The 20,121-nt window shown below is 42.2% G+C and overlaps 1 protein-coding gene across 1 annotated transcript in view; it reads right to left on the reverse strand.

Moving 5' to 3' along the window:
- LOC124613344 (lathosterol oxidase-like) overlaps nucleotides 1-20,121 on the reverse strand; it is a 111,902-nt gene that overhangs the window by 6,156 nt on the left and 85,625 nt on the right. Inside the window, exons 3-5 of the mRNA XM_047142041.1 lie at nucleotides 17,312-17,560; nucleotides 4,040-4,223; nucleotides 584-756 (exon numbers count right to left, since the gene is read on the reverse strand). Coding sequence (XP_046997997.1) covers nucleotides 584-756; nucleotides 4,040-4,223; nucleotides 17,312-17,560 — 606 coding nt within the window. The remainder of the gene's footprint in view (nucleotides 1-583; nucleotides 757-4,039; nucleotides 4,224-17,311; nucleotides 17,561-20,121) is intronic.

Below are 20,121 nucleotides of genomic sequence, written 5' to 3' on the forward strand. Positions count from 1 at the left end.
CAGTGGTTAGACACTGGACTCGCATTCGGGAGGACGACGGTTCAATCCCGCGTCCGGCCATCCTGATTTAGGTTTTCCGTGATTTCCCTAAATCACTCCAGGCAAATGCCGGGATGGTTCCTCTGAAAGGGCACGGCCGACTTCCTTCCCAATCCTTCCCTAATCCGATGAGACCGATGACCACGCTGTCTGGTCTCCTTCCCCGAAACCAACCAACCAACCACATGCACAAAATTAGTTACACTCATTACAATTATTTATCTGACTTTTTCGATACTATGTCCCAGCTTCCAGAATGATCTGTTTACAAGAACTGGAGAACAGTACGGAGTACTTTGAAGTTGTTACCACCCAAGTGAAGTTCTGAAATAAGCAATTCACAGGCCGAAATCGCAAGAAGCAAAGATACTGATGCAGTATGACTATGTTTAAAATGCTCTTGGTTAGCAAGTTTACCAAAGAGCGAAAAATAAAATATAACAGACATCACAGTCACCATTCTTTCGTCTGACAGTGATTTCCGTAAAGCAGTACTTGTGCAAGAATATGTAACAGAAATTCGCTAAGTGCTATCTGAACTCACCTTGTCCCAAATGTATATGTTGAAGGCAAAGTTGACGTGGAAGTACTGGTGGTGGTTGTCGTGGAAGATAGCGTCTGGCTGCCAGGGCTGCCACCAGTATGCCTTGAAGTTGATGCCAGAGTGATCGATTATGCCGTGGTAGTACGTGTAGAGCGCCACGCCACAGAAGGGGACTGTAAATCATTAATGTTGACTTTGATTAGCATTCAACAAATATGTATATACACGTTTCCACAGTTATTAAGTTATTTCCCACACTTCACTCACTGATTTTCACAAATTTAAATTACAGTTGAGATATTTCTAACAACAGCACATTTGTCAGAGTCAGACCGAGCGAGGCGGCACAGACGTTAGCATATTGGACTCGCATTCCGGAGGAGGACGGTTCAATCCCGCGTCCGGTCATTTGATTTAGATTTTCCGTGATTTCCCTAAATCGCTTCACGCAAATGCCGGGGTAGTTCCTTTGAAAGGGCAAGGCTGACTTCCGTCCCCATCCTTCCCAAATCCAATGAGAGCGAAGTTCTCGCTGTTTGGTCTCTTCCACTAAATCAATCCAACCCCAACCCAAGACGCACAGTCAGTCAAAGTCTGTTCCAGTTTCACAGTCCAAGGGCAAGAGGATGCAACGAACACCTGCCCCTCCACTACATGACTCCTTATGGTGTAAGTCTGATGATGATTTCTATGAAAATGTAAGCGGTGGCTTGAATCTAGCACTTCCACAGACCATGGAATGTTACGCTTGAAACATGCAATTCCCACCATTGATACCTTAGGGTAAAATAGTCAGTTAAGTATCTATATACTTTTAACCTTGATAACTTGGAACATGCACACTGCGTGGTGTCGTCCAAAGAGCGAGGTGCCAAGGCAAGGTTGGTACCTCACGACGGAACCACGAGTAAACATAGTCGCTGTCAGAAGCAACAATAAATGAGAGACGGTGGTATAGACACGCCCACGAGAGTTTCCATGCGCAATGGCACCAGCTCGTTTAGTTACTGAGCTCAGTGACCCTCAGCCCAGTCAACAATCATCGCTGATGACAGCAGCACCTTCTCTCTATCGAGACAGCAGTGCGACAGTTGCTTTGCACAGAACTCTGCATAAATGTTAATCGTCAAGTGCACTCTGTCAGAAGAGACTATAGTGCACGTCATATACGACGGCGGCCGAGTTTAGGTTCGTTCTGTGCATCTGACGTCACAAAACACAGTCAGCGAACAGAGAACGACATTGCCAGAGCTCGAGTGCAATGCAGAGCACGGACGAGTGTCCTCAGTTTCAGAAGTGTTCAGTCGTAAATAAAGTAATTGGACAAAAGCAATGTCTTGATAGCAGACTTTCTTTTATAGAAAGTTTGGAAAAGCGTTCTTGATACCAATTGCTTCGTATTCTATTAATTAATTAAACCACACAAGCAATAAGCCTCCTAATTCAGGCGATAGCAAGGAAAGATGTTTGTATCATTCTCACGAACCGCTTTTTCGCAATAAAGAACAGCAGTAATTGTTTATTTCCTATTGTACTTTGACGAAACGTGAATAATTCATAGTTAGACCAACAGTGTTTGTCGGTATTTGGCGTGATGTTTGAGTCTTCCAGGAGTTCTGTTAAATGACAAGCTGCGTTAGCATAATGGTTAAGATGTTTGGCTACTATGTGATGGGTTCTGAGTTCAAACCTTGATTGGTGCTCAATATTTTCTTTATTTAAAAACAATATCGAAGTGTCTTACTTCATGAATTTTATTCGTTTGAATGTAATTTATTGAAATTTCTACTGTTTTGTCTCTTCATTATAATCATAAGTTTTCGGCTTTTCTAATTTTGTCCTCCAATATTTCTTTTCACAGCAATTAAAAACAATGAAAAGGCACACATACACTATTCATGTTATCTGTTTTGTTTGTGTATCTTCTCTTCCGCAGTCGCTGTTATACCATTCATATTGTGGTATATTCTTTTGCGACAGTATTAAAAGTATTATTTAGAACAGAATTTCGGCTCGTACGTTGCCGAGCTTCTTGATTGTCTGCCTCAGTTCTTTGCTTCGCTGCTTTGGCAACATCATATTCAATGTTTTCGTCGACTGATCTATGTTTTGGCAAGTATTTGCTATCCGTTGTGACAAACACACATTGTTTGCGCACTGCACCTCACTAACAACATATTTTAGTTTCTATGTTTTATTACGTCCACAATTCAATTTTGTGTACTTCGCCAACTTTGCTTTAATCAGAACGTTTTAGAAAAAAGCGAAATGACTCTGGTATAAATAAAAGTTTTATTACAGTCGCTGAAGATGGAATATTTCCCAATATTACATACGACACCTATCTGGTGGCGATGTGGCTCTGAGCACTATGGCACTCAACATCTATGATCATCAGTCCTCTAGAACTTAGAACTACTTAAACCTAACTAGCCTAAGGATATCACACAACACCCAGTCATCACGAGGCAGAGAAAATCCCTGACCCCGCCGGGAATCGAACCCCGGCGCGGGAAGCGAGAACGCTACTGCACGACCCCGAGCTGCGGACACCTATCTGGTACTTAAATTAAATGAGGCAGTGTTATACAGTAAATTTTGTATGAAATTTAGGTATATTGTCCACATTTCATTCTCAACATTGTGGCAACTAAAATCGACCATACGGAAAGTATACACTATGGACTTTTACCTTTGCAAACTCTTCAAAATTTCGTGCAATGGTTTACTACATTTAATGCTGCACAATAACTGCGTTGAACAGCGAAACAAAATTAAGTCATTTATGGTGGGGGGGGGGGGGGGGGGGGGGAGGTATCAGTCAAGAAGATGTGTGAAAATCAAATTTTTGGACCAAATAGTTTTTGTGAGATCGAATGATAAGTGTGTCAAAGCAGTCGGAACACCATGTGTCTGCACAGGCGGCGAGCAATGTAGTGATGACAAAATAGCGCGGAATGCGGGGAGCACGTCTCTGTAGCAGCGAAAGGGTTAATGCGGTTGTGGTGGCTTTACTTCATAAACTGCGCGCTCCCCCCTAAACGTAAGTTTGCGAACTATACTCTACTATGGCGCTGCTTCTCATGGCGCGTGCGTCGTTTGCAACTGGCAACGCAGCAATCTCTCGCGTCTGGGCGGGCATGCGCGAGCCGCAAAGATAAGAGAATTGAACTATAGTTCTGTATCAGGTGATACAATAATGTTCAATGGCAGTAATAAATAATCATTACTTTCCTGCGGGCGTGGCATGTAACAGAATTAAGTATTTCATCTTGTTCAATATCTAATGAAGTGATCTGATATTTTATATGTTGTAGTATCATCTCAGCTCCTTCTGGCGTAAAGCTAAGAACCACCATTGTACTGACGAGTATTATTTCGTGTGGTACAACAGAGTGGCTGTTAGGTGTAGAGGATATGCACGGTGGAGACGCCAGGAGCTGCTAGTGGACTCACCGAAGTGGCAGGGGATGACGAAGAGCGGCAGACACAGCGTAATCTGGATGTGCATGATCTCCACTGGGTGGATGGCTGTCACGGAGAAGGCCGTCGGTTGCTTGTACTTGTGGTGCAGCTTGTGGAAATGCTTGTAAAGGAACGGCGTGTGGTAGATGCGGTGCAGCCAGTAGGTCGCGTAGTCCTGTGAGGATGCAAATGTTGCAATGTGATGCTAATCGATATCGATACAGTTTTTCAATATTAAGTCAACATGAACATAATCGTTGTACTAATAGAGGAGCCATCTTTTAGATGCTGTTGTAATATTTTTCTATACCAAACATTAAATTGTAAAATACAGCGAGAACTGTCAGTGTTGTGTAATATCAAGTTATGCACATAGTTTGTTATTAAACTAAGCATTAAACTGTGTTTAGCCGGCCGATGTGGCCGAGCGGTTCTACGCGCTTCAGTCTGGAACCGCGCGACCGCTACGGTCGCAGGTTCGAATCCTGCCCCGGGCATGGATGTGTGTGATGTCCTTAGGTTAGTTAGGTTTAAGTAGTTCTAAGTTCTGGGGGATTGATGACCTCAGGTGTTAAGTCCCAAAGTGCTCAGAGCCATTTGAACCATTTTTGGAACTGTGTTCCAGGTATGTAGGTGCTTTGTAAAACGTACTGGCTTAACTTGAATGGTCAGTTAGGCATTGTTATTACGAAAGCACACCATACTTTTCGTCATTAAAGCGAGCAATGCACAAGATAGACATACAGTACTAATTGTTCGCCGATTCAAAAGTCGCCACTGTTGCGACACCTTCGAACTCCCGCGTGTGCCTCTGCGGCTGCCGCTGTTAGGTGACTCTGTAGGCAGTGATCTGATAAGCCATGGTTTCGAGCACTTCTCGTAATTTATTGTGGCCGACGCAGTCAAAAGCTGTAGCATAATCAATAAAATAAAGATACACATCTTTCTGGAATTCTTTTGGATTATGTAGAAGCTCTGGCTCTGAGTACTATGGGACTTAACATCTGTGGTCATCAGTCCCCTAGAACTTAGAACTACTTAAACCTAACTAACCTAAGGACATCACACACATCCATGCCCGAGGCAGGATTCGAACCTGCGACCGTAGCAGTCGCGCGGTTCCGAACTGCGCGCCTAGAACCGCTAGACCACCGCGGCCGGCTATGTAGAAGGCAAGAGACTTCCGGAAAGACGTGCATCTCGCTTTATTGATTGTGCTAAAGCCTTTGACTGTGTCGGCCACAATAAATTATAGGAATCTTTATAAAACCTCTGATCAAAAAGCCACGGTGAGGACCACATATGGAGTAACTAAATGGGAGAAGATTCAGAAAGGAGTACAAGGCTGCATACGGGTTCCTGTGTATTCAGTCTCTAACGCAGAACACGTTATGAGGAATGCCGGGCTAGGTGAAGAAGAAACTGTAATTAAAATAGATGGGATAAATACCTGAGTAAATAACCTAATATATGCAGATGATACCATACTGATGACAGAACGTGAAGAAAAGTTAAAGATCTTCTTACTGAAGGTGAAAGAAGAAAGTGCAAGTGCTGGTCTAAGGTTACATGTCAAGAAAACGAAAATTATGGCAACTAAATCTCTCTCTTCATGGCGTATAGGAGGAGAAAAAATGGAGGTAGTTTATGGGTTCAATTATCTCGGCTCCCAGATTTCTGCTGATGGTGACTGCAGTTGTGACATCAAGATATGCTTGTTACTTCGTAGGAAAGCAATGTCCAACCTTGACAATGTTTTGAGAAGTAGAGACATAAGTTTAACAACTAATGTCCGCTTCGTGAGGGTTATGGCGTTTCCAGGTGTGCGGATGTGAGATCTGAACCGAAAGAAAGGCTGAATGGAGTAGAACAGACACTTTTGAATTGTGATGTTGGAGGAAACTCCTTGGACTTCCAAGGATCACAAAGAGAATGAATAGGTCAATAATACAGCTAAAAAAACCAGATTGCTCTTTGGAAGGTCTGACACTGAAACAACAACTTACCTACTTTGGGCACAGCATGAGAAGAAATGTTCCGCTGGGAAAGACATTAAAGCTGGGAAGATCAAAGGCAGTAGGAGAAGAGGGTGGCAAAGGGTAAGACAGATGGATGGCATCACAGAAGTAAAGGATTCCAACCTGGACTGTCTGCAGGAGAAAGTGCAGGACAGAAGATATTGTTAGTTTTTAGTTCATGGAGTCACGGAGAGTCTGAATCGGCGAAACGAATGGAGAGAGAGAGGGAAAGAGATAGTGAGAGAGAGGGGGGGGGGGGGAGGACAAGGGGCGGCGGTGCGACTGTGGCTCCTCCTAGACGAAGGTGCCTGCTTTCTTCGGCAGACTGACAACACCAGTTCTCTTCCGCCATCAGCTTGGACCCCGCAGCGACCATCTACGGACTCAACCCCGCTGTAGGCCCGGCTGAACCCATTTGTTTTGCTGGATCTGTATCGTCAACGGCGGCGCTTACCATCGGGTGATCCAGTAACCTAATGGCCGACTGTTAGGAGTTGTGAATCCTGGTGTGCCTCGTTGAACCCGCAGAGAGCTCTGTGGCTATTTTTTAGCTGGAAAGACTGGTTGTGATTCAGGACACCGTTGGTATGGCTGGCCTAAGGCAAGATGGCTCTTACGTGTGGCTCCACTCTTGTAGGTTAAGATACTTAATTGGAGCACAGTTTTGCGACAAATTATAATAAGTTTTATAAATTGTGTTCATAGATGTGGATAGTTGTTGTCTGTGTAAAAAGAAAATGTTTTCCATTTTATTGAGGCTTAATGTCCGTAGCAGTATTTTTTCCCTGCATGGATAATTCAGGATTTGTAAACTTGTTTCATTAAATTTGCTTTATTATGACACCTTTTATAAATTATTGTTGTGGCATTTTATAACTGCTGAGGAAGTTGTAGAGTGTATCTATTTTACTGTTTGAAATTTTATTATTTTAGATTGACTAAATGAGACTTTTGAATTTTGTTGTCCTCTTTTATAGGAGTTTTTGAAATAAAAGTGTAACATCTTCTGAAGAAACGTTTCACATTCATCTAAATCTAGTCCTTGTATGTATTTATTCGGTACCAAATTGTACTCTTTAACTTTGCTCGTGTGCTGGCGGCGAAAGTTTGCGATCGGCTCTTAGAACACTACTTGGTGGTTCAAAAAATGGTTCAAATGGCTCTGAGCGCTATGGGACTTAACTTCTGAGGTCATCAGTCCACTAGAACTTAGAACTACTTAAACCTAACTAACCTAAGTACATCACACACATCCATGCCCGAGGCTCTGAAACTGTAAAGACGCGCTATAGCATGCTAGATGGTAGTGATGGAAAACCAAACCCCGTTGACAAGGTGACGAATTATACCAGCCTATAGAATGAAGTACTCTACAAATGATATGAGCGTGGTTTTGCTCATGGAACAGGACGAAGATCGCCGACATCATCACGTGTGCCCAAAAGTCAACTTTGCTTTTATCACATATAGTGCCTTGTTCACAAATGTGAAAGCGTGACCGTTCGTGTAGTTTCATTTCAAAATTGAGGAAAGAATATATGCATATGAGCTGCTTCAATAACGTGTGTCATTTTCTTATTAACTCTAAGTTCACGATGTTTGTATGAATCCAGAATGTTGTCAGCACTACTAAACATAGTTGAAGTACCTATTTAAAATCCATAAACTGTTTTGCGCCTCATTACACAGAGCAGTCATTTGAGTAGTTGTGCGAAGAAAAACCTTGCACAATTGTGGTCAGTGATTTATTGTTTCTATGTCATAATGATTAAAGTGTTCAAATGGGTATATGCATGTAGACTGAGAATATATGTGTTGATACGGGTATGTGAGGGAGTGTATTTAATTTTCGCTGACTCCGATGTGATTGCCATGTTTTATTAATTTTTATCTTTTTATTTGGTATTTTCAGTACTACGCTGAATTTTTAAAGCGTTTGTCTTGTGTACATTTTTGTAGGGGAATAATTTTTGTTTATGTGTAAAGGCTCTGAGCACTATGGGACTTAACTTCTGAGGTCATCAGTCCCCTAGAACGTAGAACTACTTAAACCTAACTAACCTAAGGACATCACACACATCCATGCCCAAGGCAGGATTCGAACCTGCGACCGTAGCTTTATGTGTAGAACGATTGGGTAACATCCTACCATCAACTGGCATAGTAATTTTAGTCGCATAGCCAACGTGTATATTAACAGCCCTATTAACAGGGGAGATCGTTCAAAAAAGTATGTCGTCGTTATGCATAGTGATTATCAGACACACATGTACGGCCTGTGGACTTCGTAGGCCTACCATTTTTCGTCATGGCGTAGTGTATACACATTGTAATTTGCGTGCCATGATCCGTATTTTGGTGTCAATAGAAGAAAACGAATCCAATAAATATGGGTCCACAGACACATACTTTCTGAAAATTGAACTTGACTGAAGAGGTTCTTTTTGTTTTTATATAATCGAATTTCGATGTTGTTCACAGACTGCAGTATCTTCTAAGCCTTTCACGCTAATTAAGACCATGTTGTTGTTGTTGTGATCTTCAGTCCTGAGACTGGTTTGATGCAGCTCTCCATGCTACTCTATCCTCTGCAAGCTTCTTCATCTCCCAGTACTTACTGCAACCTACATCCTTCTGAATCTGCTTAGTGTATTCATCTCTTGGTCTCCCTCTACGATTTTTACCCTCCACGCTGCCCTCCAATGCTAAATTTGTGATCCCTTGATGCCTCAGAACATGCCCTACCAACCGGTCCCTTCTTCTTGTCAAGGTGTGCCACAAACTCCTCTTCTCCCCTATTCTATTCAATACCTCCTCATTAGTTACGTGGTCTACCCATCTAATCTTCAGCATTCTTCTGTAGCACCACATTTCGAAAGCTTCTAATCTCTTCTTGTCCAAACTATTTATCGTCCATGTTTCACTTCCATACATGGCTATACTCCATACAAATACTTTCAGAAACGACTTCCTGACACTTAAATCTGTACTCGATGTTAACAAATTTCTCTTCTTCAGAAACGCTTTCGGGTTAAACGTGACGTCGGTTCCGTACAGTTGTTGATGGGTGGAATTAAATGTGACATCCTTGTTTTGCAACGCATCATTTGCCTTTCAGCTTAAGGAATCACGTGGCGCTCTTTTTAGCTGACCCGATTTTCGTCGTACGTGCTGGTTTGTACTGAATATGCGATCCTGTAGTGTCTGAATATAATTGACTGCATTGATAGGGAAAATTTGGGAAAATCTGGGGCCTGGTGTTTGTGGGACGTAGTGGCCAAGGTGCGTGGCCATCTTGACAGTCCAGTAGTGTGGAAATGTCAATTCCAAATGTTGAAGCACGGTGAAAATGTGCTGGTGTGACGTCGTGCAGAAGCCACGTATGTAGTTTTTATTGCCACAACACATTCTCGAGCAAGGTCTTCAGTACGTTGATGAGAATATACTAATAGCGAACGTCATTTAATTTACGTCGTAGCACGTATGTCCCTATTAATCTATTGCCAAATGGTTCTCCTAGATTGATCTAGAAACGGTTCTGATATTTAACATACATGTTGGCTATGAAAATTCCCAACATTATCTCTTATGAATCCACCTGATGGGTAAATAAAATCTAAGACGTAAACAGGGATCTACCAACACTCGCATGAGCAATGACTGAGCTGTAATCCGCCTGGTGCTCTTTTGTGATCTTGCGGCTTGGATGCGCTTAAGATGGTACAGGCGCAGCAATTGTTTACATAGTACGTTCAGACGAGGTAATAACTCACGACTTTCTCTGCTACTAATCGCTGCTCACTGATCCCAGGATTTGCACCCAGTAAGCGTAACACACTCTCCATCTGAGGCATGTGGACTGAGCGAGGTCTTCCACAATTTATCTTTTGTGACACTAGAGAACCTGTGCCCCTAAGTCGTGGATATTTTTCAGCACTGACCGACGGGCTCACATGTTACTTCCGTTCGCTAAAATGTAACAGGAAATGCGCTACATCACACTGTAGACCATCTAACGAATCACCTAAACTACCGAGATAGTAAAACGCATCAAAAGTTTGTGATGCAAGCATTGACAGAATACCGAATCAACGACTGTGGTCTTATCCGCAGCCAAACGTCTTTAAGTTCCTCCTACAAACAAATGTTCAGACTTCAGAAAATTTGCATTTGGAGACCCTATTTAATGGAATAAACGTTCTTGTGTCGATGAATACTGCTACTTCTCAAATTATTAGGCACTTTTTTAATCTTCTGTTCGTTTACAACGTAAATTACCATAAGTAATAAGGTTTTTTGAAACCAACAGCTCACTTGCTTGAATGAGTACTAGAAATAATGTAGCTTTGTTTTTCGTCAAATTTATGAACACTACTTCACTTAGGATTTCTGGAAGAAACATTAGCATATAATTTCTTTTGTAAATATATATTTGGCATTTTTATTTTTCTGACGTGTTACACATCCTCAAGGATGTCCTCGGTATGGGTCTACAGGACGATCAGTTTATCAGATCGAAGCAATAAAATCTAAGAAAATTTTGTCTCCAGTTGCAATCTAAAAACGTTATATGATCAAAGAAGTTAAGCAGGAGGTATCTTGTATTCGAACTACGTTTGATTTATTTTGTTACTCAACTTCCGTCGTTCTCGACTATGTGCTGCCAGCCACAGCTTAAGTAGAATTTTGGGCTGATAAATTTTTTCTCCTCACCGAATAGCAGTTTCAGTTACTTTCAACGTGGGAAATTCAGTAGCGTTAAACTAGAGGTTTACCGCGCTTCTCTCATTCTGCCCAAAGCGTGTTAAAAATGGGCCGAATGGCAGGCGCTGTTTCAGTTGAACTTTGTCCTCGTTAAAGAATGCGGTATCAGCCAGAGAGAATGTAACCTGTAACTGCCTACGTAACAAACAGGGTTCGGTGCACGCACCCAACAGTCAGTCTCGAATCTGATTCATACTGAGTATCTAAAGCGATAAAGCTTACGTTGTTCTTATCTCAAGATTTCCGAGATTGCAGTCCAATATATCGGCAGCTCCTCTTACCTATCTTCATCTGGTGTGTCGAGCTTGGATTTCGGTTGCTCTTTAACTGAACCCCAAGCAACCAATCTGTCATTATTGTTATTATTATTCGTGGATCTTTCACAACAAAATTTGTCTGCCAGCGCCGACAATTGTCTTCCACTGCAAGTACGCTAGTGAGGCGTTTCCTCCATTGGACTGGCGCGTTTTGCAACGATGTCTGAGCAAACTGATCGCTGCATTAGACGTTTTACTTAAAGCCTATGTCTCTGTTTATTGAATAATCCTGAGAGAATGTTGCACATTATGTAATTCCTTTGCTTGCACTTTGAATACTCACAGCTGCGACGGAAGTCATATAGGAATCACTTGGACCTCCACAATTACAATCACGTACCACCCTCGCATTCACAGCTTAACTAGAGTCCAGACATTGAACAATCGAAATCTACGCTAGAAACACCTGAGGAACACATCTAGGAGAACTTAAGTAATTTGAGAAAGATTGTTCAACTAGAATAAAAACATATGGATATTATTAATTTCACCGGGTAAGTTTGAAGATGGCGCTATTATAACAGAACGGTTCGCAACCTAACATTCTATGCATTGTTAGTCTTAAACACTTTTTCTTCTCACATAAAACTATAATCGACAGTCCAACCAATCCGACTGTCATTATTTGTTGACGTATTACTCTTAATTTAGTGGAAGCAGCACTGACTGGAAGATACTTTAAACTGTGAATAATTGCCTCGAGGCATGTCTGATTGTTCGTAGTCGTTACGTAGAAGCTTGTACACGAAAATGGTACTATTTTTGCAAATATTAATTCTCTATATTCTGATCGACGTGGTGTACGAGCGAAATGACGCAGAGGCTGCAGAAGAAATGAGAAGAAATCGAAAAACAAAGATTGATTCAGCATACACTTCCTTTTTGAGTCATCAATTTTCTAACTGGTTTGATGCGATCCCCATGAATTCCTCTCCTGAGCTAACCTCTTCATCTCAGACTAGCATTTGCTTCTTACGTGCTCAGTTATTTGCTGGATGTATTCCAGTCTCTGTCTTCCTCTACAGTTTTTACCCTCTGCATATTCCTCTAGTACCAAGGAAGTTACTGCTGGTGTCTGAACACGTGTCCTATCATCCTGTCCCTTCTTATTGTCAACGTTTTCCATATGTTCCTTTCTTCCCCGATTCTTCAGAGAACCTCTTATTCCTTATTAGTCTATCTAATTTTCATCATTCTACTGTAGCACCACATTTCAAACGCTTCTAATATCTTTTATTCCGGTTTTACCATTGTCCATGATTCACGACTATACAATAGAGTGTCCAAACGTACATTCTCCGAAATTTCTCCCTGAAATTAAGGCCTATGTTTGATAACAGAACACTTCTCTTGCTCAGGAATGCCCTCTTTGCCTATGGTAGTCTGCTTGTTACGTCCTTCTTGCTTCGTCTATCATGGTTTATGACTGAGAAGTTCATTCTGAAACTGTCCGGCATTTGGTGAAGTTTGAAAGTTTCCGTGGCTAGGGGTCTAATACTGAATCTTGACGTTCTGTGATTAATCTCACGGAGGAAGCTTTTGACGATGCTGCTTTATCCGTTCTAAGGAAAGGTTTCAATTTTGCACCGTCTCCCAAGCGTTCGCTAGTGGTTGTTCTGTTGAATAGGCTGGTTTCAAACTACCTCCTGATGTTGCAGAGGAGGCTAGGAAGGAAGCATGTCGTGAATTGATTGGGACATACCAATTGATGCAAACATTACCATATAGAACTCTGTACCACAAGGACACAGTCAATAAGTGACTATGCAAATCACAATACATAAAATTACTAATATCGTTTATTACTATCATTGTACTCTGAATTTGTAATGCTATTTGACTGCAATAAACTTATTATTAAAATTTAATTTATCTTATCATACATTCTTTCAATTTCTTCGCTCTCTGCAGAGCTAGGAGGTATATACTCTATGCTCATGTCTGTTTTGTTTATGTTTTTCTTATGTACTGAAGTTGTTGAACTTGTAAATACATTTACCTCTAAAGAAGAAATTACTGAACTGCTTGACAGTAACACTGAAATGCTGAAAATGGAAATTTTATTGCCAACAGTTCCTATAGTAAAAAGGACAAAAGTGTAAGTTCAACAATAAAAAGAAACTACAACTGCAGATATGTTTTAATCCATGTGGGCACAAACTCCATCTGCATCATTAGTTAGGAAGAAATAGTGACTGAAACACAGAATTTTGACCAGATCAGCAAAAACTGTGTGCACAACCTCTAGTGGTAATTGGTTAATTGGTGGTATAATTCACAGAAGATCAGCAAGCGATATTTACGTCAACAGAATAAACACCTGCATTAGGGAACAGTGCGTCAGACTTGGAGCAGTATTCATTGAATGAAAGAAGTTTTTACATGATAAACGTCTGGGGGAAGAAAGACTAAACCTCAAAATGTTAAGCTCTATAAGCTTCAGGAAAATGTTGATAGACATGTGTGAAACCTCTAAAAGCAAGAGAGACCAATACATTATGATAGGGGTGACAAAATAAAGGTGCGAACTGAAAATATTAAGTGTGTATACCAAAGAGGATGCAGTGAAAATCACAGTCAAAAACAAAAATTATGTACTGATGCAATGGAATATCAACTGCTTACAGCAGACCTACCTAACTTAAATAGTCTAAAATTGATGACCTTAAAATTCTGCTTTCAGAATCTGAAAATAAAAATATAATTTATGTGAATAAATACTGGTTAACAGAAGATTGTCTACAAGTGTTAAATAGTATTAGTAATTTTAAGGTAGCTAACAGCTTTTGTAGCAGTACCAAGTCTCGTGGAGACTCCTGCATTCTTGTTGATTCTCTGGTAAATTATAAAATAAGAGAAAATTTTAAATTTTTTATGGAGAGAGTGGGCTTGATAGTTGCTTTATAGAGTTAAGTGGATTCCACAAAATTTTGCAACTTAATTAACAAATATGGTTTCAAGTCGAAGTTCCTGAAGGCACTAGAGCAAACAGCAGATGAACGACCTGCACTGATAATATTATGTCACACTACCAAATTGAAAATGCAAAGAAGGAGACCTATGTATTTAAGATCATTCAGCTCTGTTTACTGATGTCCCAAAAGTGGAGTTATTAATCCAGGTGGATTAATATCACAGCGTCTGAGACAGCTGGTTTACGTTCGCTTAGAGCTGATCCGGATTATGTTATTTCACCTGCGGGCAAGATCAAAGCTACCGTTGTTTTGGTCAAGCAGGTTTACGCTGCAGTGTTTGCTGTATGATTCAGCGTATAGCAGGATCGGTGCTTAGAGAAAGTCTAACAGCCTCCTGAAGGATAGTTCCCCGTTGCAGTAGACTATCAAGAGTCGTAATTGTTTCTGTGCTGTTCTCCCTACGTTATACGGTCTCCGTTAAGTTCGTCTTCGTCCGATTGTGAATAACATCGGTGCCCCGATATATCGTGTGCCAAAACAACTTTTACTCTGTTGACGCATAGGTCGATGGGGGCGCCACATTAAGAACTCGGTGGATTTATTACATCGATTAGAGGGAATGCGTTTGAATGACTCTGATATTATTGTAAGTTTTGATGTGGTCTCTCTCTTCTCTCGTGTTCGTCTTTCTGATTCGTTACGGTTGTTTGAGTTTAGGTTTGGTGTTGATTTAATGTACTTATTTCGACATGTTTTGACTTCCACTTGCTATTTATTCAGTGACCAGTAACTACCAGCAGACAGATGGATTTGCGATGGGAAATCCATTGTCTCAATTACTGCCAATTTGCTTATGGAAGATTTAGAAGAACGTGCCTTGGAGTCGGCGGCTTTGAAACCTGCGTGTTTTTACAGCTGTGTAAACAATACTTTTATTGTTTGGCCTCATGTCAGTGAGAACTTGAATGACTTTTTAGAAACCTGAATTCAATCCACCCGAATACTGTTTTCACGATGGAGGTGGAAAAGGATGGCTGTCTTCCCTACCTTGACATGTTGATAAGGAGGAAGTTGGATGGTACGTTGGGACATGCCTACTCACACTGACACACTGACTTGTATCTGCAGGCTGATAGTTGTCAACATCCGGTGCAACGTGGGGGGGGAAGGTACTTGGCACCTTGCTTCACAGGGCCCATGTCATCTCAGACTCTTAACAGTTTGTCAGCTGAGATAGCCCATCTCAAAGTCATCTTTCGTCAAAATGGTTATAGTGAAAGACAGATCAGACGAGCGTTGCGCTATCTACCAACTGTGCGCATCGCCTGGTTGATGATGATACCGAGCTGGCACCAAAGTCTACGACCTTTTTGCGTTATGCAAGAAGCGTTTAGAACAGGATTGGTCGTATTTTGCGAAAATATGATGTGAAGTGTGTTTTTCGACCACTTTCTAAGATGAGCTTCCTCTTAGGTTGAGTAATGTGTAATGTTGGTTTGTGTATGGCGGGTGTCTACCATATTCCTTGCAGCTGTGGCACGTCATATACTGGTCAAGCTATCAGGACCGTGGAGGATCGGTGTACTGAACACAAGCGGCACAGACGCTTACAACAGCCGAGCAAATCCGCCTTTGCAGAACATTGTTTTGGCACCGATCATCCTATGGAAGACATTAGAATGGAGATTCTGGCATGCTCTTCCAGCTAGTGGGATAATGTTATTAAGAAAGCTGTTGAAATTACGTTTGCTAGTAACCTTATAAATATATATGTTTTTAAAAAAAAAAAAAAATTCTGCATAGAATCCTGCTCTCTCCGCTGTCAAAAAGCAGGGGGTAAAAGTTTATGCTGCCTCACCCGTTGATTATTACTTTCTTTATGGATAACTTCTGACGCCGATATCTTTGTCTTGCGACGGCGCCAGTGTTCACAGTATGTGTGTGCGCGCGTGTGTGTTTTATCTTTCCGGAATTTCTCTAGAAACCGATGTTTTAAATTCCCTTGCACAGCTCTTCATTGCTGCAAATTTCGAAAATGGTAGGGTGTGCTCCTGTCGAAATATCGGCGGTTATCGGAGACGTCATCTTGCTTAACTCCCCTAAGTTATTTGAAAATTGCCACACAGTCGCTGCTTAATGACTGGGTGCACTGTCATACTGATACGAACATTTATTATCTCTGAACTGTTTCTCTACTGTGTGCAGTACAGAACGCTGTAAAATGTATTCATTTCCCTTGGCAGTTAGCATTTTCTTAAGGCGATAAGAGATCACATCCTACCCACGAAAAACGCCCTCAGAACGTAAGACAACCACCTCAGTAGTTCACTGTTGGCACTTCACATGATGGCAGATAACGTTCTCGAGGCATTCGCCAAACCCAAACTCTTACGTAGGACCGCCACACGATATAGCGTGATTCACCATTACAAATCACCCGTTTTCAGTCATCCACGATCGATTGGTTCGCTCTTTACATAACCGCAAGCGGCACTTAGCACTGACTTCAGAAATGCACGACTTACAGGGAGGTGCTCTCCCTACAGTCATTGTGCTAAGTGAGCTGCTGGTAGCACTTTAGAACTCACAAGTGATTCCGTCCACTGATTTCATGCGATTTTCTTACATCCGCCCTCCGCAATGCTCGACGGTCCCTAGCCGTCTGCATATAATGTCTGCCTCTTCTTGGTTTAGCTGTCGTTGTTCCTTCGCGTCTCCACTTAACGACAACATCAACAACAATCGTCCTGGTCAGCTGTAGATGGTTGAAATGTCCCTGATGGATTTGTTACTCAGGTGACATCTAACTACTTCACGTTCGAAGTCACGGAGCTTTCTTGACCGACGTGCTGTTACTGCTCCTCTACTGCCAACAGAATATTTCCTGACAGAAAAGCCGTGAGGACGGGGCGTGAGTCGTGCTTGGGTAGCTCAGTTGGCAGAGAGCTTGTCCGTGAAAGGCGAAGGTCCCGAGTTCGAGTCTCGGTCCGGCACACAGTTTTAATCTGCCAGGAAGTTTCATATCAGCGCACACTCCGCTGCAGAGGGAAAATCTAATTCTAGAATATTTCCTGCTTCTTGTTATACTCTTGAGTCCTCCTCTCGAGACACCTAGTTGTCAATTCCGCGTTACACAAGAGTGTCCAGATAATTTTGATCAGGTAGTGTACGTCGTCTGAGCAGATCTAGAAATTGTGGAAGTTCAGCAGTTCGAGAGACTGTGCTGCTGTGATTATACGGGAGACTCACCTGGTAGATGAATATAACCGCCCACTGCAGGAACCACCAGGTCCAGCCGTATTCGTCGAACTCGTAGTAGACTCTGCTCCAGCCGCCGTTACTGATGTAGCAGGCGAGCGTGGCCGTGAAGGAGCTGGTGATGAACAGGCTGAAGGAGCCCACGAGGATCTCGTGGCGCTCCAGCTCCGGCGACAGGAACTTGGTGGGCTGGCACTTCCACTCCTCGGGGCGGTCGCGCTGCCGCACGTAGAAGTACCACTGCCAACAGGTGAGGACCACACTCACTCAGGCGGCGTTTGGCCAATTTTCTGGAACCGTTCTGACGTCTAGGACTAAGGCAAAAAAGTGGTCGTTTTTCTCTGTAAATGCCATGCAACATATTTCAGAATATACGAACAGACTGATGGGGTTGCAATGGGAAGCCCGTTGTCACCTATTGTGGCCAATTTGTTTATGGAGGACTTTGAGGAACGTGCATTGGAGTCAGCGACCTTGAAACCTGCGCGTTTTTTCAGATATGTAGACGGTACTTTCGTTGTTTGGCCTCATGGTAGTCAGAATTTAAACCGGTTTTTGGAACATCTGAATTCAATCCACCCGAATTTTCACTTCCTTGATGTATTGGTCAAAAGGAAGACTGATGGTACGTTGGGACATACTGTTTATAGGAAGCCTACCCACACTGACTTGTATCTGCGAGCTGATAGTTGTCACCATCCAGCTCAGCGTGAAGGAGTACTTCGCACCTTGGTTCACAGAGCCCACGTTATCTCAGACCCTGAAAGTTTGGCAGCTGAGCTGGCACATCTCGAAGTCACCTTTCGTCAGAATGGCTATAGTGAGAGGCAGATCAAACGTGCGTTGCGCCATCAGCCTTCTGTGCAACGAGTGAGTGACGATAGCAACGAAGTGGCACCTAAGTCTACGGCCTTTTTGCCTTACGCAGGAAGCATTTCCAAAAGGATTGGCCGTATTTTGCGGAAATATGATGTGAAATGTGTTTTTCGACCACCTTCTAAGATTAAGGCATCCGTAAAAGATGATCTTGGTTTGCGTAAGGCTGGGGTCTATCGTATTCCTTGCAGTTGTGGCATGTCATATATTGGTCAGACGATCAGGACTGTGGAAGACTGGTGTATGAACATAAGCGTCACACACGCTTACAACAGCCGAGCAAATCCGCTTTTGCAGAACATTGCCTTGACACCGGTCATACGATGGAATACAACAACACGGAGATTCTGGCTTGCACGTCCAGCTATTGGGATAGTGTTATTAAGGAAGCTGTTGAAATCAGACTATCAAGCAACCTTATTAACAGAGATGGTGGATTTTGTTTAAATGCTGCTTGGAATTCGGCTCTGTCTCTCATCAAAAAACAGAGGGACAGAATAAGTGCTACCTCACCTGTTGATTAATAGTAACTATCGATATTTCTGAGTTGGTTATCTTTGTTTGTGTTGGCACTTGTTCTGTGTGTGGTGTCTTCCTTGTTTCTCCTCTATGAACCGAGGTATTAAACTTGCTTGCACATTTCCTCTTCCTTGCATTTGTGCCTTGAGAATGGCAGGGTGTGCTCCTGTCGAAATATCGGCGGTGTTCAACGACGTCACCCGGCAGCAAACCCGTAAGTTATTTGAATATTTCAGAATATTTTATGCTCATTCCCTCGATCAATGCAGTCGATTTCTGACGCTTCTTCGCAAATGCAGATTATATTCGATAACATCAGTTGTTTATTTTATTCTTTTACTTCTTATTTTTATTTACTTTTTAGCACAGTGAAGAATTGAGAGTCTCTGACCTTGCTAGCGAAAGATAATAAGAGTCTTTTTAACAGGAACAGGCTAAACCATAAAAAAGTTCAGACTGGGTCCCCCACCCCCATAATCCATGCTGTGGACGGGACGGCTTTTTCTGCCGAAAAAAAAACAGCAGCATTGTTTAGAATGCTTTAGAAAGATTAGGAATCTCTAGTCAAGTGTCCCTCTCCAGAGGCTGGCGTGTGAACAGCCGTTTGCCTCAGAAGCCACTCCACAAAATAATGTTGGTCTAAATTTCAGATTCAGCGACCTGATAGTTCCTTACTGTTGATTTTGAAGAGCACGCACTTCCTTATCTATCACAGCATACTGGGTGTCTCATACGGGTGTTTCAAAATTGTACCGTGGAGAGACTTCCTGTCTTCCTCCCCATCGCAGAGCACTACTGGTGAGATATAGTGAAAATTCGAATGAATAGGAGATTGTTTATCTTGTTTACATAAGTTTTAATGAACAGAACTCGCAATGTCTGCCACCATTGGCCAGCGACACCCCTGCTCTGACAGAAACAGCGAAGTTTCATACCTTCCAGAAAGAGTACACCCACTGATAGACGATGTAAGAGTAATGACTTGCACCTAGGCAGTGGAGAATGTCGCCACTTGAGCTCCAAGAAGAGAGAGAGAGAACTGAACTTAAGAGCCTCCAGCCAGCACCGCCACTGACTTACATATTTAAATAATCTAGCTAAGACGAGCCACCGTTGCAATCACCGATTCTCTAAGTATGTGCTACTAGTTCACTCCCTTCAGGAGAGGCTTACACAGTTTTAATGCATTGAACCAACCATTTTCTTGCAATAAGTACTTTGGCCATCTTACTGGTGTTGAGCCTATTTTTCCGTGTTCCTCCTGTAATTTACTAACCCTGCGTACGGTCACTGGTCGTATTCGTGGATTTTTCAGATAAATTTGCATTTATCATGCTACCCACCTGTGCGAAGATTAGAGTTCACCATTAAACCCCTTGTACAAGTATTGGTTCAAAATGGTGCAA

This window comes from Schistocerca americana, chromosome 4 (assembly GCF_021461395.2).
Source record: "Schistocerca americana isolate TAMUIC-IGC-003095 chromosome 4, iqSchAmer2.1, whole genome shotgun sequence".
Classification (NCBI taxonomy): domain Eukaryota; kingdom Metazoa; phylum Arthropoda; class Insecta; order Orthoptera; family Acrididae; genus Schistocerca; species Schistocerca americana.